This window comes from Boleophthalmus pectinirostris, unplaced genomic scaffold, assembly GCF_026225935.1.
Source record: "Boleophthalmus pectinirostris isolate CB_2022bp ecotype Guang Dong unplaced genomic scaffold, ASM2622593v1 HiC_scaffold_5, whole genome shotgun sequence".
NCBI lineage: Eukaryota > Metazoa > Chordata > Actinopteri > Gobiiformes > Gobiidae > Boleophthalmus > Boleophthalmus pectinirostris.
In genome coordinates this window covers 19190125-19212042 of record NW_026571404.1, presented here as the reverse complement: position 1 = coordinate 19212042, position 21918 = coordinate 19190125, and the positions used below count along the sequence as shown (strand labels likewise).

The following is a 21918-nucleotide window of genomic DNA, read 5'->3' as shown; positions in this document are numbered from 1 at the left end:
AATCTTAAGGCAAACTCTTCCCTAAGGCATTTTGAATCTTGTATAGGTAAGGTAGCTTGCACTATCTATAACTTTTTTTAGTTTTTAAAACTGAACATTGAAGCCATATTAAACAAAAGCAAACATATCTTTCCTGTAAAATAATGATGACCACACCAAATAGTAATTCCATTACTTCTCAAATGTCCAGTTACACGGCCTTGTCTAATTTCCCAGTGGTTTGGGTGTGTTACCACACTGCCCTTTTAAATTATAGTTTTAAAATCCCAGTTTGATGAACCCTGCAAAAAAGAGGAACAATAATGGAGACAAACAGCAATGATCATCAGTCTGAAGTAATTATGAGATCTGCTCTTTTACATTGAGTAAGCATTTTATTGTTTCACACATGAGTTTATATGTGCTTTCCCAGTGGTTACATTGTAAAAAATACAAATATTGTTTTATGATTTGAGATTAGTGGCAAATCTTTTGTGACAAAAGATTTGCTGGCAGGTGTAATGGGCTAAGATCTGGTTACAATCTTTACTGGACTTTGCCCTCGTGTCTATACAAGCCATAGACTTCCTGGTGCTATGTTGTGACTCATAGACAAGTTACAGCAAGACAAAATGAAAAATCAATGGAAAAAAACACAGATCAAAATGCAAAATTTGAATGTTTTTACAGGTTTAATTTAACAGAGAGAACATAAAAAAATTGTAAACTCAGATGAAATGTCATAGATTTTCTGAAACTTTAGTGTATTTACACATTATTGACCCTTTTTGCTCCATTTATTATACATGATTAATTATTAGAAGCTACAGTGGGCTTTAGAGTGCACACATCTATATTTGAACTTTGGTGATAAAAACGTCTAAACTTTGTGTTCACAGAAAAGACGAGGCTTCACGCGCTTCGACTTGTCCGTCTGACACGTTAGTAAACTCAGTGCTTCGAGGCAGAAATCTTTCTCAACTTCAGTTGTATTTTAAAAGGAATGTGCACTTCATTTGTGCACTGTAAGAAGCCCTTCTGAGCAGCAGCTTGACATACACAGTTAAGCCAGTACTATTCATAACCTGGTATAGAATTCTCAGTAAGTCTCAGTTTTTTGCATACGTTTTGCAGTAAATCCTATACCATCTGTTTGCCACCACTTAGTGTCACAGTTGAACAGAAATAAACATAAATTCAGTATTCTACATTATTTTTCAATTGGTATGAATAATTTAGGCTTAAGTGTTACAAGGGGCTATTTCTCTTAGAACATAGGTTTTTACATTATTATTATTTCTTCAGACCATGACCATCGCATGAGAAAATGTCTGATGTTACAGTCAGAACACGAGGGCACACCAACATTGACTCAGCACGCGCCTCCCAATGATAAGAATGTCTCACACAAATAAAAAAAACAGTAAAACACACACCAATTAATTAGGTTTGGTCTTCAAGTTTTCAGTTCATCCATCTTGGGGTGTGCACTCTCAGATCATACAGTTTGTAAAGTTGTAACTGGTGGTTTGTCCAATGTCCAAGGGAATGGATAAAACATATTCAGTAAAAGAAAGCAAAAGTCCACACAGTTATTGCTGCTTGACAGGTGTAGAGATCGGTGCTTGTTTTCTTTATCTTTAGTCCTGTTTCATAATCAAGATGGCAGGATATCCAGTTCCAAAATAGTCCATGAAATGCCCAGAGAATAGATGGCAGTCCTAGCGACCTTTGTTCTTCTTGGAATTTGCCTACAACAAAACAAAAGTACATTTTAAAGTTCAAAATATTCAGCTATGCTAAGAAAGAAGAAGTGAAATTGTAACTTAGATTTATTTATAAACAAAAATAGGAGGAAAAATAGTCACTTCTGAGGCATATTACAAATAAATACAGCTTAGCAAAAGCTGTACTAAAGAAAATCTTTCTTAACATTTTTCTTTCATGTTTCATTTTTAATTTGAATCCTTAAATATGACTATTGCACCAGAGTAAGATGGTTAAAAAAGTCTGTACCTAAAATAGGATGCTAGCTAATGTTTTTTCAGAGATTTGTAAAGCAAACCTGTACAGTCAGCCATTTCCATAATTGCTCGTAGGATACAGTAAAGACTTGATGTGAATGGACATTTGCATTGTATTTGAAATGCACATTGTTAACATGATGAGGCTTGAAACTGATTCGTAAGAGAAAATAACCACGTTCACCAGGCGTGCCCCGTCCTGCCGAATCTGAGAAGCCCTCATCAGAGCAGGCACATGCAGGGACACGCGCTCTAGACGACCCCTCCTCTTCTCCCCACCAACATAATGGCTTTTTCAGACGCTCGGCAGGTGCTTTAGCCATCAGAGCTCACTACCTACTACCCAACATCACAGTATCACTATGGCTGTACTGTGCTGTGCTCCTCTCCGTAATGAACAATGTTAGATTTGGGTTTTTAAAAACATATATTTTATCCCTTTAGTTTGACTGTGATTTAACAGGATCTGACAGGTGGTGACTGAACAATTACAGAAATGAGGTTGGGAAGCTGAAATAAGATCAATCTCTTTTCTATATTCAAATATATGTCCTTCTTTTCATTATAGTAAGAGAGGTCATGAGTCATATTAAGCAACTATGGCAACTACGGGTACAGTACACCTTGGATAATGGCATCCATTCACTTTTAATTTCTCACTAGTAAAGCAGGATGTGTGAACACTTAAATAGTCAGTGGGTTTAAGCTTTTATAGAATGACCCCATATTTACTTTTTCACTTCACCCTTAAAGCCAGCATTAGGACTTGGAGCAGAAGCAGAGTCCTCTACTCTACTGTAATATACACATTTTTTGACAACTAAGAATAGGAGGTATATGTCCAGTAGTGTTTTAGTTCTGATGTAGTCCATGTTTTGACCCTGTTTAGTACCAATTTTGTAGCACAAATGTGTCCTATGCATTGATTAGTCAGCTATAGTAAAAGGGGGCAAGGCTTTGTACTGATAAAAAGTACTTAAAAATGTAGTAGTATTTACATGATATGGGAGTTCATGCATTAACAACTATGCTTTTTGAAGACTACAAGTAAGCATCATATTTGTATTTTAAAACAGCAGCCAAAATTCACCAGCTTCCATTTTAAATCCTTGTAATCCCACTAAAAGAAATAAGTCAACAAAAATGACTACAGTCATTTTCTCAACAAAGAGACTACACACTTTCAACACTACAGGAAATACTAAGGCTATAATGTTTAAAAAGCCCCAAAAATGCATAATACTGAATCTTTAAACAGCAGCTGAGTTTAACGGGCAGTGAAATACCTTGCTCCCCAGTTTTAGCGTGTCAATCTCCTCCCTCTGTTTGCTCAGGGTCTCATTCATGCTGCACAGGTGGTCGCTCATCATGCTCAGTTGGTCTTCATAGCTCCTCTTGGTGGTCGTCAACTCGTCCTGCATTAAAATAGGGCAAATATATACGGTAACGTTGTATAGTTATAGGCATAAGGCAGATGGTTCACAAGAAAACATGTAAAAACAACTGTACCTGTAGCCGCGTGATGTTTTGGTTAGATATTTTCACTTCTTCAGTCAGTGTTTCTCGCGACTTTTCTGCAAGAGCTAATCTCTTAGCTAAAGCACGGCACTAAAATGAAACAAACAGATGTGAAATAAAAGCTACCGTACAAAGACAGCTGTACTAAGGTTATCTTTAAAGGTGCGCTATGTATCTTTTCTGGAGGAGGGTCGGCCACCTGCTTCTCTCCATGGAGATATTTAGCTTTACCTTTAGCAGCAATTTTCCACAGTATGACATTAAATATTAACTGTATTTCCATGGTAATGACACCTCACTAAATTCTCCAATCCAAATTCAACTTTTTTCAGTCATTTATAGGCATACATTTTTAAAGATATTTTTTCCTAGGTATAAGCAACACAGTGAGTTAGTATTATGTTGGGCTATAAAACAGGGGACATTGATAAACTTGGTTGATCACCTCTGAGTGGAAGTGCACAGCTTTACTGTCAGAGATCTGGAGCTGTGTGGTGAGCTCGCCGACTCTGGTCATGTAGTGAGTCTTTATGAGCTGCTCCCTGGACTCTTCATCCCCCACCTGCACCCAAATACACACACAGACACACACATGCAGACATATCAAACACATTTGTTGTTTCAGTGCTGTGCTGTTAAATTAACTGTCATCCATTCATAAAACAGGATACCATTACTCACATGTTCTACTGAAGGTGTTGTGCACAGCATGCCAACCTGAAGACAAAAAAAATGTGTTACAACATGAATTACTTTAAAATGACAAATGATCAGTCAAACATACTAGGGGCCACACAAAAAAGACAAAATGTTTAATGATCCTAGAAAAAAATCAATTAATGTGAGCTTTAAGCCATGTTAGAAACCTCAAAAACATACCTGGAGTTGTGTTTTGTTTCATTTACACATGAGTAATAGTGCATTATCTGTCTACACCTCTAAAGGTCAAAGTGCTCTGTTACAACTCATGTCAGGAAGCGGTAGTTTTCAAGTTAACAGCTACCTTTTAGATATTGTTTAGTAAAAATTGGAAATTCCAGGGCTAAATTCTGAAGTGCATAAGTTGAAAAACACAGTGGAGTTCTGGCTGTATTACAGCATGACATCACAAGGTACTTACAACATAGATATGTTTGCAATCAATACATTCCAGATTACTTAAAGAATAATTCCAAACCAAAAAGATAGAAAAAACACAAAGAACACAATCAAGAAAATATTAGTTTACATTTGATTAATTTTGGTTGTGGATATTGTTTTAGCTGATAACAACTATTAGATATGTCTGTAACAAATCACCAACTAGACCACTTCAAAACACAACATACTGACGCTGCAGACTCAGTGCTGTGTTAACTCTGTCCTGACTTGCCCTTTCATTCAGTTCTGCCTCCTCAGCACATTCATGAACATCCAAGTTCCATTAAGCAAAACCCTGCTCAGCGTGGGCACTAAAGAATGCCAACACCCCCTGTGTAGCAGTGACAGATATATCACTCATCACACACACACAAAAAAAGTAAACAAGTAAGTAAACTCCTAAATTTATATAATTACTATCAATTACCCTAATTGTAGTTTGTTTTATAAAGTTTTATTTGTATTATCAGATGGTAAATGTTAAAAAATATGTTTACTTTGTGTAATTCACAATCTATTAGATGATTAGGCACTATATAATCAAGTTACATCAATCTGTGAATTTCAGGACCAGGCTTTTTCCGGTAGTACTTTCTAATCTTACGAAATAAAATGTAATCTAATTGAAATGTAAACCTTGTTTGCACCCAGTTAATACTGCTGGTAAGGATAAGTCTCTGTGGCCAAAGTGTATTTCTCCTTCATATACAAAGTGCAAATGTTCTTGAGACTGCATACATTACACTGTTAATCATTAAATAATATCCAGTTTAATTATAGATGACATAGTACAGTTAAGCAGGACTACACTTGAGTTACCATACCAGGCTGGTGCATAGTGTTGCTTCTTTTGCAGCCGTCTTCTGCCTTGTCTCCTCTTCTTGATGGTTTGGAGTTGTTTGTGAGTTTAGACTTCCACCGAGCGCCGCTGTCAGTTGAGCCTCTAGTTCTGCAATCCGTTGATTTTCTTTTTCTAATCTCACTTTGCCGAGTTGAGCCTCTAGAAGCCAATGCTCCTTTTCCTGCTCAAGACGTGCAATTTTCTCCAGACTCTGCTGCACCTGTCCAATAAGGTAAGATACCAGAGTTATTGGAATTTCTGATGAATGTTAAAACACAAGTATGCTAACAAAACAACATTTCTTAAAACAATGAAAACAGAATTGAACAATCAAAATCAAAAGTGTAATTTTAATGGATGCAATTAGGAAACACAATGGCTTAAATTTTTTAAAGTTTCATAATTTCCCCACAAATATGCCATCTTATTTTGCATAAAAAACTACAAAAGTTGTAGTTTATATCTGCACAAATTAATGCATTAGTTCGTCACTTCATATTTCAGTCTTTTTGTCAATTCTCTTGGACGTGTAAAAATGTGAACTCTGAACAGGATTCTGTTTAAAACATAAATCGCAAATCTAAGTAGCAATGTTTGTCAGAAAAATTGCACATAACATTTGATAGAAGACAGAAATATTTACTGTTGTAGGTCTAACCTTGAGAATATTAAGGTGTTGTACAACTAAATATTGCATGAAGACATAGTTTGTAATTTTTTGTGTTCATTACACAGCCCACATAATTGTGACCATTCAAATTTTAATTGATTCAACTGACTGATTGTGATACATGTCTTACTGTAAACTCTTAAGTTGGGTCCCCAACTGAATCGAGTCTTAGCCATTCTGCATTTGGGTATTTGAATATAAAAAAACAGCACAGACACTTTCCCTGGAGCTACAACATGAATGCGTTTGAGAAGAAAGTCTCTTGCCTGTTGTGCCAGTCCCTCTCTGCTCTCCGTGGAGCTGGTGAGGATCCGAAAGTTTGACAGAGCTTCTTTATAAGGAACAGACTGCGGCCGCGGCTGTAAAAACAAACCAGAGTTTACTATAAAGAATAGACCTCTCATTATTTTACACACGGAATGGCAGGTTTGAACCTTTCTGATGGCCTCCATGTATGCCGCTGCCTTCTTCTTGTGAGTTAGCATTGCCTCTGCCTGCAGCGGGTTGAGTGTGACAGCATTTCCTTTAGGGCCATATCCTGAAGATGTGAAGAAGTCCAGGTTGTTGCTAAAGAACGTGGCTATCTGTAAAATCAACAATTTAATTTCAATTAAAACTCCTCTCTGCTGCCCCTGTCACTTTAAATATCAGCATTTTGTTTAGACATAAATTAGACATCTGTTTACAGCACACAGATATCTCCAGCACTGAATTCTGTCTAATTACTTTTCACCAACAGAAACAAACTGCCTTAAAATATAACTCTGCAGTGTGTCCCACTTATTCAACACTGCAATCACAGCACGCACATCCAATTTTTATTTAATACAAAAGAGAATGGTTTATTTTTGTGGTGAGTGGGGAGCAGCTGTACAAATGGTGATTTGGAAAGTGTCTTTGAATATTTTAATGCTGCCCACCTGAGTCCTGCCTCTCACTTTAGAGTGAAACAACCATTTTTGTTTCTCAGTGGCAGTCAAAATCATCTGCTATTTGTAATTAAACAAAAACAGTATATAAAAAGCAGTCACAAAAATCCTAGTCTAAAAGCTGATCGCCCCCTGCTGGTCATACCTTTCCAGTGACGATGGTGAGCGAGCCCAAAGAGCCCACCAGGCACTCGGTCGTGGTGCAGAGTTTCTGTGTGACTGTGGGAAGTTCCTGTTCTAAGGCCGCCTTCTGGTTGTAATGCTTTGACATCTCTGAACAAACAAAATAACAAACTTGGAACACAATGCAACCCATAACATAAGATTTAAAGTAAGCCTTATTGAACCCAAAATTATATACACTGGCTAAATAGTCAACATTCATCAGAATAAATGGCTAGAAAGAAAGGTTTTGATTCACTCACCTTTAACAGCATCATGAACGCAATGGAGGAAGGCAGCCAGCTGAGTGAAAACAGCAGAGGTGCTGCTCTGTGGCAGGGCATCCTGCTCGACACCTGAGATCAGGGCAACAACTGATGTTACTGTGGCTGTTTTTTTTAACATCCATTCAATACATTCTAAATCTAAAATACTAAACACAATATGACATACTTGGTAAGGCCAGAAGTTTAATATAGTTCTGTATTTTGTCAAATATAGAAGTAACTTTCTTCATGTCTTGCTGCAGCTCCTGGTTTTTCACTGTAAGGGCAGCAGTACAAAGAGGAGCATCACACTCTTCTTCAAGGCTAAAATCAGAAAAGGAGAAATCAATCAAACTCGTCTCCTCACAGCGAGGGCTCTTAGCACCAGTGCACATAATACTGACCTTTTCAGCTGGTAAGGGAGGATCTTCTGTAAAAAACTTGTGTAGGAGGAGAAATGGTCTGCAAAGGGCTTCAGCTGAACCACAGTTTCCTTCAATGACAAAAATACAACCTCTCAGCATTTATAGAAGGCGACTGAAACTATGAAATAAATCCATCTCATATACAGATATGTATATATGTATCTTGTCTCACCAGAACTGTGACAGTGTCCTCTGTTATACTTTGATGTAACTGCAGAAAACTCTCCTCCAGGGGGCGCACATAGGCTGCATTTTCATGGAGGTACTGAGAAAACTGAACAAATCATGCAGGGGTTAGAATGAAAAATGTATGTCTTATATCTATTAAGTAATGACCGGTTCTTACTTTCTGATTAAGAGGTGAAATGGGCTCGATAGAGGAGTCTAAAGGGTAGATGTGCACCCGCTGTTCTGTATATGTGTGAAAGTTTAACAGAGCTGCCACCAGGTCCTGAATGAAGCTTAGGGCTTGTCCCGCTACGTCCCGCGCCTTCAGCTAAAAAACAAACACAAAAACATAACAGCATAAGCACAAACAATTAGGGTACATTTGAGTAAGTGCATTCATTTGTATTATACTTTGTAATGACCAACCTGGTGCCGTCGATTGTGTGGAGGCACATTTAGGCTGTTGTAGTCATTATATTCTAAATGATTAAACAGAAAGATTACTACCAATATCAAAAAGGTCTTCAGTATATATTGTAAGGTGATTTTGTCTGATACTTACTGGTGTCATTGAAGGGCACTTTCTCCTGGATAACACTGCTACTCTGCTTCACTTGTCGGTTAAGTTCAGTCTGACATCTCCTCAACTGCTGCTGACTGTAAAAAGAATAAGTTAAAATTTATTAACAAGTAAAAAACGCTCTGGTAAATACTACACAACAACACAACACACAAAACAACAATGCTATTGAATATTAATAAAAGTAAGGCAACACATTAAATGTCACTATAGCACATAAAATACAATAAAATTAAATCATATATAGGGTTTTTATTGTAATGAAATCACATTAAATTATATTACCATTCTTCTGTCCTCATCCTGCATTCTTTTGCTTCACGTTCCAATGTTTGTACTTTTAGCTGTTACCACAAAGAACACAAACTTATTAGTACAGAACCAAAGGTCCATCCCACTCATATTTAGCAGCGTCCTGGTTACCTCTAATCGTGCCTTGTCACTCTGCAGTTTCTCTGTGTTTTCCATGTATTTGGTGGTGAGTCCCTCCACAACAGCCTGGTGTTCCTGTGAGGCTCTCTCCAGCTCAGACAGTCGCGCCCTCAGCTCAGCCTCCTGCCTTCTGTGTTTCTCATCGGCTTCATAAAACTAAAATAAAGGAAAATATTGTGTGATATACAAACAATAAAAGCAGAAGTGCAGAAGTGTTGTGATATAAAGTGGATGTACTTGTATATGGAGTCTCTCATTCTCCTGGATCTTCTTCTGCAGGTCCTCGTCAAACACATTCTGTGTCTGCAAACCATGCTGAGATGGAGAGTCTCCTTTGTTCTATATTAAAAACAATAAAATAAACAAATCAGTTGCAAGATTCATAATTTATAACAACTAGAAGAAAATTATGTGAATCTTTTCGAAAGGCAGTATCCCATAACAACATGACAAAAAAACTGTCTTACTGTGATTTTAACACTTTATCAGATACAAATTTTAAATCAGTATCTGTATTGACATTTGTCAGATACTTAAATCATAGTTAATGCATTCACAGGTTTTAACACATTGCTGTTGGGTTGCCTAAATATCTTCTTACCTTCCCCTTTTTGCCTTTTGCTTCACTGGCAGCAAGTTCCTCCTGAAGTAGCTCCACTCTTTTTGCCAACTGTTGATTCCTGAAGCTCAGGCTGTCCATCTCCTGCTCCTGCTTTCGTAAACTTTGGTCTCTCTGCTTCAGTTGCTCCTAAACAGACAACCATAAGAATCCATATAAACCATTAACAAAGCATTTTGCATTGTCTACAGAATAAAAAACAACTGATAAAAAGGAAGGTACTTTACCTTTAATGAAGCCGAGTTTGCCTGTTCATCCACAACTCCCTTTTTGAGCACTTGGTTCTGAGCACGAAGCTGAAAAAGTAAAACACAGCAGCAAGGATTAATAATTATTCAAAAACAACTAAGGACTAATCAAACTATTAATATAGTTCACAATATTAAGTATAAATTGATCCACTAGGCTCTGCACAAGAATCCCTATGTGTGTGGACTTGTGTGTGTGCACAAATGGCAAATAAATTTCTTTATTACTTTTAATTCTAAGCCTGCCCATTGTGCTGTTTGCCATGTGAACCTATACTCCTCCTGCCTTTAAAATGCTCCTGTAAAAGACCAGAGAGCAGTTTTGTGTTCATTTGTTAATATGGGACCGTATGTAAGTAATAATTAATGTATTAAGTTTTGCAAATGTTTTGGATGATTTGATTGACCAATTTAAACAGTCCTGAAGTGTATTATTATTATTGTTATTATTATTATTATTATTATTATTATTATTTAAAATACATAAAATAATTAAACTTCAGTACATGATCTTTTTGGGTTTATCTGAACAGAGAGTTACAGAGTCAGCACTTCCTGTCAGTTCTGGAGCTCAGCTAAAGAACAGGAAGCAGCTCTGAACAACATCAGCTGACACATGCAGCCTCACCACAAACTGCAACACAGATTTGTGAGGTCTTTAATGTAAATCATTCATGAATTCACCACTTTGAGTCTTTGACAAAGCTGATTCACATGGCTCATAAAATATAGCAGCAGCAATTGGATAAAGTTAGAGAAGAACCACCAGAGGGGCACTCTGTGATGTCACTGTGGGCATACTCAGTATTTTATATAAAATGGAAAATATTTAACTACGTACCTTTGAATACTCCTGAGCCAGTTTGCTGTATTTAGTTTGGAGGTCTGTGACGTTGGCCATTGTTTCTTGAAAAAGTATCCCAGATAATAGATAAAACAGATGCACTTGTCGCAGTGAAATGACAAGCAAATAGTTCCCACGTTAAGCACGTTGCCAAGTGTTCTTCTTCACAGCATTGGGCAGTGTTCTTGGCTTTATCCGGGTTGGTTAACTGTCAATAACTCGCCAATTCAAGACTTCTCAATACGTTTATGACTACAATTTTCCGTTGACACATCATAATAAACGGGTCGGTAAAACTTTGAAAGAAAGAAACAAAGGCTGGCATCTGATTTAAACAAAATCGGATGTTTTTCTCAGATGACAGCGATTTAATTAGCGTTATTAGCCGTGACTGAGCATACGAGCTAACAGCGAACCGCTACCTGTCAAAACATACCCCAACAAGAGTCAAATAAAGCGTCAGGTGAAGTGGTAAACGATTACTTAATGTATCGCCAAATTAACAAATCAGCAACGATATTTCACTGACAAACGGGTATATATTCAATTATTTAGCCGCAAAAGAGCTCAGAGCTGCAGACAGAAGCGCCAGGGTGAGAGGTCATGAGAGGAAAGTGATGTTGTGGATTCCGGAGAGCGCCCTCTGCTGTGTGGAGATTTGGCTACATTAATGATGAAATTGTGAGACATTTTTATGTTGTTATATTTACTATGGCTATGATCAGTCCAGCGTATACTTGTTTATTATTGTATTCTATCAATGTATGTTCAAAAACAAAATATTGTTGGCACTAGGCCTACTTGCCTCTGCATTGTTTCACAATAGTCCATGTCTTGGTTTGGTAGAATTTCCCACTGATTACACTGTACTTATATATGAAATATCAAAGGATATATTCACAAATGTTGAAACTAATAATTTCTATTAGTGATAAGAGTAGACCCTATAACTCAGGTTGCATGGCCTGGATAGCCCTCCATTTTAGCATGTGTTAATAATGTCAAAATAAACTTGTCAGTGACAATACAAAATGTGCTGTTATGTATATAGCTATTGTCAGCTGTTTGCCTCTGGCTGTTGAAAATATATCATTAACTAAATTAAAATTCTGTCCAGTTTCACACAAGCTGTGACTTCCCCCTCCAACAGCTTATGTGACCTGTTTAGCCAGGAAGTGAAATGACATGTTAATGCACCCATTACAGTTCCAATCCGTAGATTAATGCATCATAATCCACCATGATCCACACTGGGCAGCAGTTATCAGAATAATATCTAGTTACAGTAGTTAAGGATGGCATAGAGATATGCATCATATAGGCCTGAGTGAATGAGGTAGAACAAAGACATATGGATGCCTGGCTCACTTTTACTCATCTTAAATGCACACAGGCGAACACAAACTCACTGCAGCCACAGCTCCAGCATTGTCTGGTTGCCTGGTAACTGCCGGCGTGGCGTGGGGCCGTGGGAGGGGGAGGAGATGGGGGGAGGTGATGCTGCTCTGATTTCAGCTGAATCGAGGCAGTGAGGGGAGAGCCCCCCTCTGTCCACACAGGACTCTATTGAACAATAGAGCAGTGCCAATGGGCCCGAGGCAGTCAGACGAGCCCTTGTTCAGGGTCACACAGTGTTCAGCCCAGTCCTCCATGACTAATTAACTTACAGCCAACATGTCGTTAGGACATCTGATGCTGCATCCATCACTGGCACATCTCAGGAATCTACGTTTAAGTGAGGTGTGCCCTGGCAGCCGGCCATGTCCCTGCATTCAAACCACATGCAAAAGAGAAAGGGCTGTGAGCTACCACACGTGCTGGGCCCAGCTTGTGTCGAGAAAACACAAGTGAACTACTGCACTTGCTGAGAAACATCGACCAGCTGCAACACGACAATGTGAAAGCTGAGAATCCAGGCACATGGAGCCAGATCCTCCAATCTCTGCCACTGTTAATCCGGTGGCCTTCACAGCGGGAGGAGACAGTGATCAAAAATGTAACTCATCAACTGTGACACAAATCCTATATTATGTGGAAAATCATGTTGCAATTTCTGAACAAAAGAGTGCATATGTGATAACATTTCAAATGCAGAGGTTGTAGAACACAAAAGCAACCAAAGTAACAAGAACAGGTTTTTATTAATATTTTGTAATACCATATATAATGCAATTGCATATCTTTGGCGAAAATAAATCTTATAAACATTTTATCAACAGAGGTTAGCATACAAAAACCAAAAGGTTGTGTCATTCAACAGACATGGCAGACAACGAACACAGACTGATACTGGGTTGGCAGCTTTGTCAAATGCAACAAAATGTACATAATCATCATACCCATGGTGACTGCAGAACTACATAATAAAATAATGAATGTTGTTGAGTAACAAAGTGGTTGTTTGCATTTTGTTTGATAAATTTGCAGATTAAGGGTCACCAATAATTGACAGCCTTTTTTGCAAGTGCTACTATCAAAAATGGGCACAGCTTATCTGTTTTTCAAAATTATACTAATAGTAACAAAAAGCAGCAGCCTTCTTTTTACCGAGTTTCAAATTATTAGCTTCAATATTTCTACACCCAACAGGATGCGTTAGTGGCAGTTTTCTTCGATAAAAGGTAGAGCTAATCTTTAGACTAGAGTCATAATACCTAACACAAATCTTACAAAAACAAGTGTAAAAATGATTAAATTATCTTTTAACAAAGGTCTACAGTACACAGGGAAAGCATCCATTTAAAATTTGATACCCCAGCTGTATATCCATTTGGCAACAAAAGGATTCAGGATAATGTGTTAATCAACTGTTTTCTATCAAGTTCAAGAAAAAGCTAAACAAACAACATAAAAACCTGGCAGTTATGGTTAAATTAAAAACAAATAACATTGGCAAAATACTCAATGACTACCATCATAGTGAAGGAAAAGGCATATTGCTGGAAAATAAAAACAGGGAGAGAAATATTGTATGTGCCTTATTGTAAGCCTTAATGATACAAGTTTGCATTTAATAACCCCATAAATTAATGTCATAAATAAGATGATGATTAACGAACAATAAATTTGTTCTTTTCACAGCTAAACAAAACCAGTGTATGCCAGAATTAACGACAGCTGCAGCATACAGCTCCAAATCTATAGCAAAAGAAAGAAACCAACAAAAAATTGGTTAAGTCACAGCTCTGAACAGAGTCCATCTCTCCCATTTCCTGTTTAAATAATTGAAATAATAATAAAAAAAACTAGGCCATTGTTTGCCTGAATCACAAGAACACAGTGATGGCGGGAAATACAGTGACGATGACCCTTGAACAGTGGCACAAGAAGAAAAAAAATGGCACCATTCATGCTTATAACATTGTTGTGGTTTGTGTCTAGTTTGACCCGAGGGGAAGAAGCAGTGTGTGCATTTCGTGGTACAGTTGTGTGTGTCATGGCATATTCTACACTGTGTCAGCAACTCAAAATGAGGATTGTGGCATTTACTAAAGTGGCTCGCAACTTCCCCTCAGTGAACTGCATGCAATCAGCTGACAATAAACACTCCATTTCACAGTGTGTGTAGAGAGCACTGGCTTCCTTATTTTGTTCAAGGAGGAAGAGGCCAAACTCTGCTGGTTTGTCCAAACTGTGCAACACTAGACTGGTTTAAACGACTCATAACAGCTTTGTGGCTCAGAGTTGTTGTTGTTGTGGTTGTTTTATTTTTTTTTTTTTTCTCCAGTCAGGTCACTATTCCTTCATGATTCTGATATAGGACAAGCACTTTGGCAGAGATCTACGCTTTCCAAGGACTTCTAAGTTTTGGGTTATTTTCCATTTTGTTAACTTTTAGAGTTTGATGAATCATTGCTTTCACATATTTTGGAATACCTTACTGGGTTTGTGCTCAGTAATTTAAAGGTTAGTTAGTATATTTTAGACTAGCCTTAGTGGCCACTTACTTGTACTCTTTTATAAGAAATGGTTTAGTCCAATCAAACTACTGTGAAAAGGAGATATAATGCCAGATTACTTGACAAGCATTTCAGATTTAAACCTGGGTTAACATGCAACACGCTGGCACAGAAATCCACGGAGAATAGATCACCTATGTCTGAACATCTGGCACGGTATACAGATGTTGCAAAGGCTAAACATGTGTATATGCTTTGAGCTTGCACAGTAAATGTCAACAACACACTGATTAATGACAGACTGTAAGTGGGTGAGCAAAAATAAATTAAATGACGTTCATTTAAAGAGCACTGGGATGGTCACATAAGACTGAGAGGAGTAGAAGAGCTGACTTTGCAAATCAATTTGGCAGTGGCAAAGTAATACCAGTTATAATTCTGAATAAAATGCGCTAACAATAATTAATACTACTCCATTCATTCTCTTCAAGTTAAATTAAACAAAAATTCTCAACTCAATATGCCACCAGAGTATTTTGAAAAAGTTAATGATGTGGATAGTAATTATTGCATCTCTCATACGAGGATTCAAAGGTCAAAATGTTCAAAAAACAGTGGCATCTTTAGCACAAAAAGGAGAAACTGCTCACCCCAGGAGGTTAGGTTTTGTCTGTTACAAACATGCACTCATTCGCTTCTTAAATAGATTCACTTGGAAGAGGATACAGGTTTTGAGGAGGAAGCATGCAACGCTTTAGAAAAAGTCCCATTTTCTTTTCAATCATCATAGTCTAGTAGTCCGTCAGAAGCAGGCAGGTCATTTTGGATAGGTATCTCCAGTGCCGTAACACTCACCCCCCCATTGAAGTTCGCCCCGAGTTACAAAAGTCTCTATATGGCTTTGCTCTCCTGTGTGAACTGTGAAACTATTGCCATTTGTGGGTGTTGGACAGGGTTATCCCAAACAAAACAGAGGCTGAAAATGTCAGGTGAGCGATCGGATTAGGAGAAGGAGGCACACCGGGACAGGGGGCAGAGGTCAAGGGTCACACAGGAGGTGGAGTCTGATGGAGGTTAAAAAAAATTTCATTTTCGATGGTGTTTTGTGCTCTTGCGTTTGGAGCCCTCTGTGCAGCTGCGGATCCCGGCCAAGTGTAGCAACGATCCGGCGGCCTCCTTCAGCTCCTCGTCCAGCTCCACCTTGATCTCGTGGCGTGCCCGTTTGCTGATGGGCCACTTGATGGGGGCGGGGCGGCGCAAGGGGGGCAGCTGCATCCCCTTCTCGTCCCACAGGTCCATGTCCTCCTCGCTGTGGAAACCCTCGCTGCCGGCGCGGACAGACTGAGCACGCTCACAGCCCTCTTCATCTAGAGAGGAGAGTGAGGAGGAGGAGGAGCGGGACGAGCAGCGCTGTAGGGCCATGCTGCTGTAGTTATGGTCCTGCTTCGGGTCACTGCTCACCAGCACCGAGTCTGGGCGGGACAGGTCCAGAGGGACATCAGAGTTACCTGTGACAGAGGTGAGATTAATACAGCTACAAGGATATCTCTCTTACACATTTACTATTTATGGGTTTAAAGCTATGGCAACGCTCCTCCATCACAATTAAGATATTCAAATCAAAATAATATATCTTTTGAATATTCAGCTGAGGAAGGAATCATTTGCCCAAAACCCACAAATAGTGTTCTAAAAAAACAACTAGTGTACATACAAGTCTACTAAGCCTTTAAAAGCATGTGATTTTAGTAATATTAGTTGGTTAGGCTGACTTGGCTAGACTAACTATCCAGGAACAGGAAGAAATCACTGTAATATTATTTGTTAAGAAAATGAAAAGGTTAAATAGACAGAAAAGAGGTTAGTTAGATGCCGTTCACACCTCATTCTTCCTCAAAACTTTAAGATGTTTAAAAAGGAGTCAGATTACTTGTGCATCAATACAAAACTGAAAAACTAAAACTGGATTCAGTAAGATTTGTTACATTTATAACTAGTCCATATTAGTACAGCAGTAATAAGTCAAAAGCAATGCTCTTGAAAGCTATTGATTCAAGAGAGCCATCCTCCTTTGGGAAACATAAAACATCATAAATCAGAGCACAGACAGAAAAGCAGATTTAAGCAATGGGACAGTGAACACAAAGTACAGGTGAGCGTATGACTGCTGGGGTGTTCCTTACATGGGTCAACGTGGTGCCCTGGGGCAGAGTTTAAGAGCATCATGGCAGTGGCAGCATCAATGTCAGACTCTGGAAGAGGAGAGAACATGCACCATGGTCAGTCAATGAGGGGCCGGGATAACTAATGTGAAAACGTATTACTCTATAACAATTTTAGATCTAGCTCAGTAGTAGGTGTACAGGCATGTTTGGTATATTTTGGTTGTAAGTAAGTTACTTTCTTGGAAGATCAGTGGGTATTTAAAATTAAAACATTAAAATATATAAAATATTACTGACTGTGAGTGAATCATTTAAATAATTTATTCTAATCAATCAATTGTTAAAATATGTTATAAGCCACTAAACTTAGTTAATAATAAATTACCAAATAAAAAAAAATAAAAAATAAGTAAATATAATAATAATAATAATGATAACAATAATACATTATATAATCATTTTCATTTGGGTTCACATAAGTGAATAATAAAAACACTATTTTATGATATTGTGTCTAGATTTTTGCACCTATATTTTCTAAAACGCTAATGCTAAAAGTGCATACACTGCCTTCGAAGCTGACAAAGTGTCTAGGAGCCTGGTATAGCTTCACTTCTGGGTCTCTAAATTATTAATGATTACAGTGAGACTGAGTGCTCCGGCAAAAACCTCTGCCTGTCGTCAAGGTTACAAATCCGAGAGGCAGAGGCTGAGGACGCTGCTCTCTCTCCCTCAGTCATGGTCTACTACATGAGGCATCGATGACTTGAAATAAAGCAACGTCCAAACCAAGGCCACAAAGATGCTGAATGTACTGAATTATGACCAGGCAACACAATCAAATACTCACAAAAACACAAAGCAAAAATATAAAACAGCCAGTTTGTAGAGAAGCAAAAAGTAATGGTCCATTCTCACCTTTAAATGAGCAGCTTTGTAGAAGAAGATGACGAGGTGGTGAGGAGGCACTGAGAGAGACAAGAGAAAAAGGATTTAGAGTTAAATTGAGGTCTGCTGTTGCTGCGTTTAGCCGCTTCCTTTCATGGGTTGCCACGGTGAATCATCTGCTTTGATTTGTCCCCATCCTCTGCATCTTTCTCTCACACCAACTAACTTCATGTCCTCTTCCGTCTGCCTCTTGGCCTGTTACCTGGTAACCATCATCAGCATCCATCTTTCTGTCTACACATATATTCACCAGCTCTCCTCTAAGACAAAACTCAGTCTGACTTCTTACTATATTTCTAAAGTAACAAGTAACATAGTTCCTTATTAATAATTGTATGTTGTTTTTTATTTATTATGTAATTTATTGCAGCCAAATAACTTGTTCTCAATGAAAAGAAAATACAAAGTCGGTCAGCCTGCACATTCTAAAAAAAACTATATCAACCAATCTTTTCCAATCTTTTTACATGAGAGAGATTAAGATTAAATATAGGTCATATATATCAACATTTGTAATCTACAAATTATATGAAATACCATAATTCACATGAATGAAAAAATATTTGTGCCATCATAATCTCCCCAGAATCAACTAAATCATCAAATTTTTTACTAAATATAACATCAGTGATTGATTGATTGATAGCATTTATATAGCACCTTTCAAGATACCCAAAGCGCTTTACAGTTCATTATTCAGTCACTCCACACTCAGTGGTGGTAAGCTACTACTGTAGCCACAGCTGCAGTAGTAGCTTGCACATTAGAAAGTATCTTAATAGTAAACAACCCACTTGGTTGCCGAAAAAGGAAAAAAAGATTAATAACCAGAAAACAAAATGTATAAGGGAACATAAAATATGCAAATTTGATTGACAGCCCTAAAATGTAAATACATGTTGTTGTGTGTCTTATATTTTGTTACTGTATGTCTTATGTTTATTTTGTAATTAATGTGCTGGGTATTAATTCCCTCAAAATGACAAAAATTATATAAAAAAAACAAACAAAACCCACATCTGAGCACAAATAGGCAAGCACTGATTCTCTAAAAATGTTCACATACGTCTTGAGTCCAAAAGCATACAATATATTAGTTTTGACAAGTGCCTCCCTCACAGCCTCTCTAAGAAACTTGACACTAATTCAGAGTAGCACATGACTCTTTTCCTCATAAAAAGGTCAATGTCTAACTAAGAGCTTTTATTAGATAGACACTAGTAGACAGGGCTTTCATCCAACAGTGGGCACATATGGTCAGTAAAAAGCAGATAAATTGAATAATTCGATAACCAGATAATTAGATCAGATTTTTTGAGTTTGTTTAGATGCACACAAAATCTGATAATCAAAACACCTTTTGGGATGTGTCTGCTAATTAATTGATTTTTAGAATAACAGGTGCATTTGGAAAAACTTGTTCAAACTCTTTAAATTAAACTCTCTTTAAATTTTATATTTTGCGTAATTTTCCTTGTCAAAAGGAACAGTCAAAAAGAAACCAGATTACTTATATCAGATAAAGTGTGACATTTCAATTATCTGATAACTCCAGAAATCTGATTTTGATCAGATTTTTGTAGTGCATATGAACATAGTCAGTGCCAGATACTTTACTGCTCATTAGTTTACTATATTAAAACAATGTAAAGTTACTTTGCCATAGCAAAAAACATCTGGATGTTTACCTGGGTGGGGAGGCAGGAGGTGTGCAGAAGGCATGTGCGGCTGGGAAGTGCTGCTTCTTCAGGGCTTGGATCAGGTTCGGGCGGTACTCTGGATCAACACACCACAAAGAGCCTTTCCCATTGGCCTGGAGGGAAAACAGTCACACATGTTTGCAGTTCATTAAGATTAAAATATCACCGTAATGAACACAGTTAAAAAAAAAAACTCATGCTTGATCTTAATGATTGAACAACTGCAACCTCTTCAAACATGTTCTGAAATACTGAAACACATCATTCAGATAATTTCTAATTTCCAAACATATTACCAATCGTTCAGCCCTAATAGACCAATTTTAATATCTGTAATGTCCGCAGTGAATTCCATCATAATATCTATCTATAAGTTCTTAATGAAGCCTTAAAGGTGCTATGTTTTTCCAGTGGAGGGTCCAACAAGTCCCTAGCGATGGTATTGCTTTGTTGTTCCACAGTATGGCATAAACATTTATATTTACAGATTAAAAAAAACAAGTGACAAGTTTAGCCAAGTTACAGGTCAGATCTGTGAAGAGGCGACTCCATTCACTGTAAGAATGCACGTTTTCCCATTTTTTTCTTACATATTTAAAATAAAGCCATACTGTGTAGGGGTGTGGAAAAATATCGGAATATCGATATATTGTATCGTTTAATGTGATGACACAGTATCGATATCGTGGTCTACTGTATCGATATATCACAAAGAGTATTTTTAGGTGTATTTTACTAAATTATTTTGTTACAGAGCTACAGTTTTGTTGCTTGTGGAGTGAAAGGAAGCTCATTTATGCAACACATTTGACATTTTTAGTGTTTTGATGATTAAAATGTTTGTGTTTCAGATTAACTTTGCACAAGAAATGGTTTAATAAAGACTTTTAGTATCACAGCCACGATTTAGCCTTTATTTTTTATTGAACCGTATCGAATCGATATGAAATATATCATATTGAATGGAAAGTGCACTGTATCGAGGTATGTATCGTATCGTGGCCTGTGTATCGAGATATGTATCGTATCGGCAACTTCTTAATGATACCCAGCCCTAATACTGTGGAATATTCTAGGAAAAGCAAGAACATCTTCATGTGGCAAGCAGATGAGGGACCCTCCACAAGAAAAGTTACACACTGCACCATTAAGTTTACACAAGCAGAGAATTCTAATATAAGTGACCCATACCAACCGCAAATATGCTGTGACATACACTTCACCCTTTAATACCCTGTAACAACTCAAGGCTGAATTTAACTTTAACTTTGATTCATTGTGACAACTGTCAAGTACAACTTTTTAAATTTGAATAACATTTAAATATGAGTAATATTTTCCACTATGCCAAAGGAGGCTCTAAATGTCTCTACTGGACAGAGAAGTGACAAAGAATAAAATTGTGATTGTTGAATTGCTCGGCAAAGGAACAAAAGGAGGAAACTGTGACGTCTCAGCCCTCACAGCAAGCACTCATTTGTTGGTGTAATGTGCGGGAGTGTGTTAACTGTCACTTTATCTGATGGCAGAAGTGTACTGTGCCCAGTGAGGGTGGAGAGAACAAGGAGGGAGGAGAGAAGTAACCTTGACTCAGATTACCCACAAGCCCCCGATGCAGGAAAGAGGAAACGTCTCCATGGCAACGCAAACCACCAGCAGCCAGTGTCATGTGAAAATGTTTTCTCGGCTCATGTCAGGCTCATGCTGTGCACCTGCATGCTGCCGTGGGGGCTGGCTGAGCGCTAACTGCCATCCGCCCAAACAGAGGCAGAGCACCAGGTTTGAGGGGGCACAGGTCCAAACTCACTACAGCTCCAATATGGAAGCCATCAGGGCACTGCAGGGACATGGGTGAGTCATGCACAACTGTGTGGAGAAAAGGCAACTCTGGTCTGAGCAAAAATAAAAAATAATCTAATATTAATAAAAGGTCAATTACACAGCGCACCTTGCCCAAGTTTATATACAAACAACCCTAAGAAAATTGGCAACATTTGCATCTAAACTAAAACTGTGCCAGTGAAACCCGTACTCTAGTTTCAATATGAGATGTTATTAATAGATATGGAAATAAATTAGTGGCATGATAATCTGGTGGTTGTTGGTTTCACATATGGAGAGCTCTGTTCCGACATCAACAACATGACGTGATGTCATTTACCAGCTCAGGCAATTTGCTTTATGTCTTTCCCTGTTCTTCACCCCCCCACTTTCCTGCCTAATAAAGTATACATGCAAACAAAAAAATAAAAAGGTAATTTGTATTTTGTCATTATAAACTCAAATTAACTAAAAAGAATGCTGAAAATACTTAATGACTATAATTTGTAAATTATGTATTAAAAACTAGAACAAATTTGA

At 37.8% G+C, this 21918-nt stretch overlaps 2 protein-coding genes across 2 annotated transcripts; both read right to left on the bottom strand.

Moving 5' to 3' along the window:
- Nucleotides 1–354: 354 nt before the first annotated feature.
- Nucleotides 355–11467, bottom strand: ppp1r21 (protein phosphatase 1, regulatory subunit 21). Its single transcript, XM_020921363.2, has 22 exons — nt 10843–11467; nt 9981–10049; nt 9736–9882; nt 9372–9473; nt 9126–9290; nt 8988–9046; nt 8685–8779; nt 8549–8601; nt 8301–8450; nt 8127–8228; nt 7934–8022; nt 7717–7853; nt 7527–7619; nt 7247–7374; nt 6607–6756; nt 6439–6531; nt 5486–5722; nt 4203–4238; nt 3967–4083; nt 3513–3611; nt 3290–3418; nt 355–1730 (listed from the first exon to the last, which is right to left on the bottom strand). Exons 1-22 carry the CDS (start codon nt 10900–10902, stop codon nt 1701–1703), a joined length of 2340 nt encoding a protein of 779 aa, XP_020777022.1. The 5' UTR covers nt 10903–11467; the 3' UTR covers nt 355–1700.
- Nucleotides 11468–12967: 1500 nt separating this feature from the next.
- foxn2a (forkhead box N2a) lies at nt 12968–21406 on the bottom strand. Its single transcript, XM_055162966.1, has 5 exons — nt 21270–21406; nt 19546–19683; nt 17828–17877; nt 16928–16996; nt 12968–16252 (listed from the first exon to the last, which is right to left on the bottom strand). Exons 1-5 carry the CDS (start codon nt 21404–21406, stop codon nt 15831–15833), a joined length of 816 nt encoding a protein of 271 aa, XP_055018941.1. The 3' UTR covers nt 12968–15830.
- Between the last annotated feature and the right edge of the window lie 512 nt (nt 21407–21918).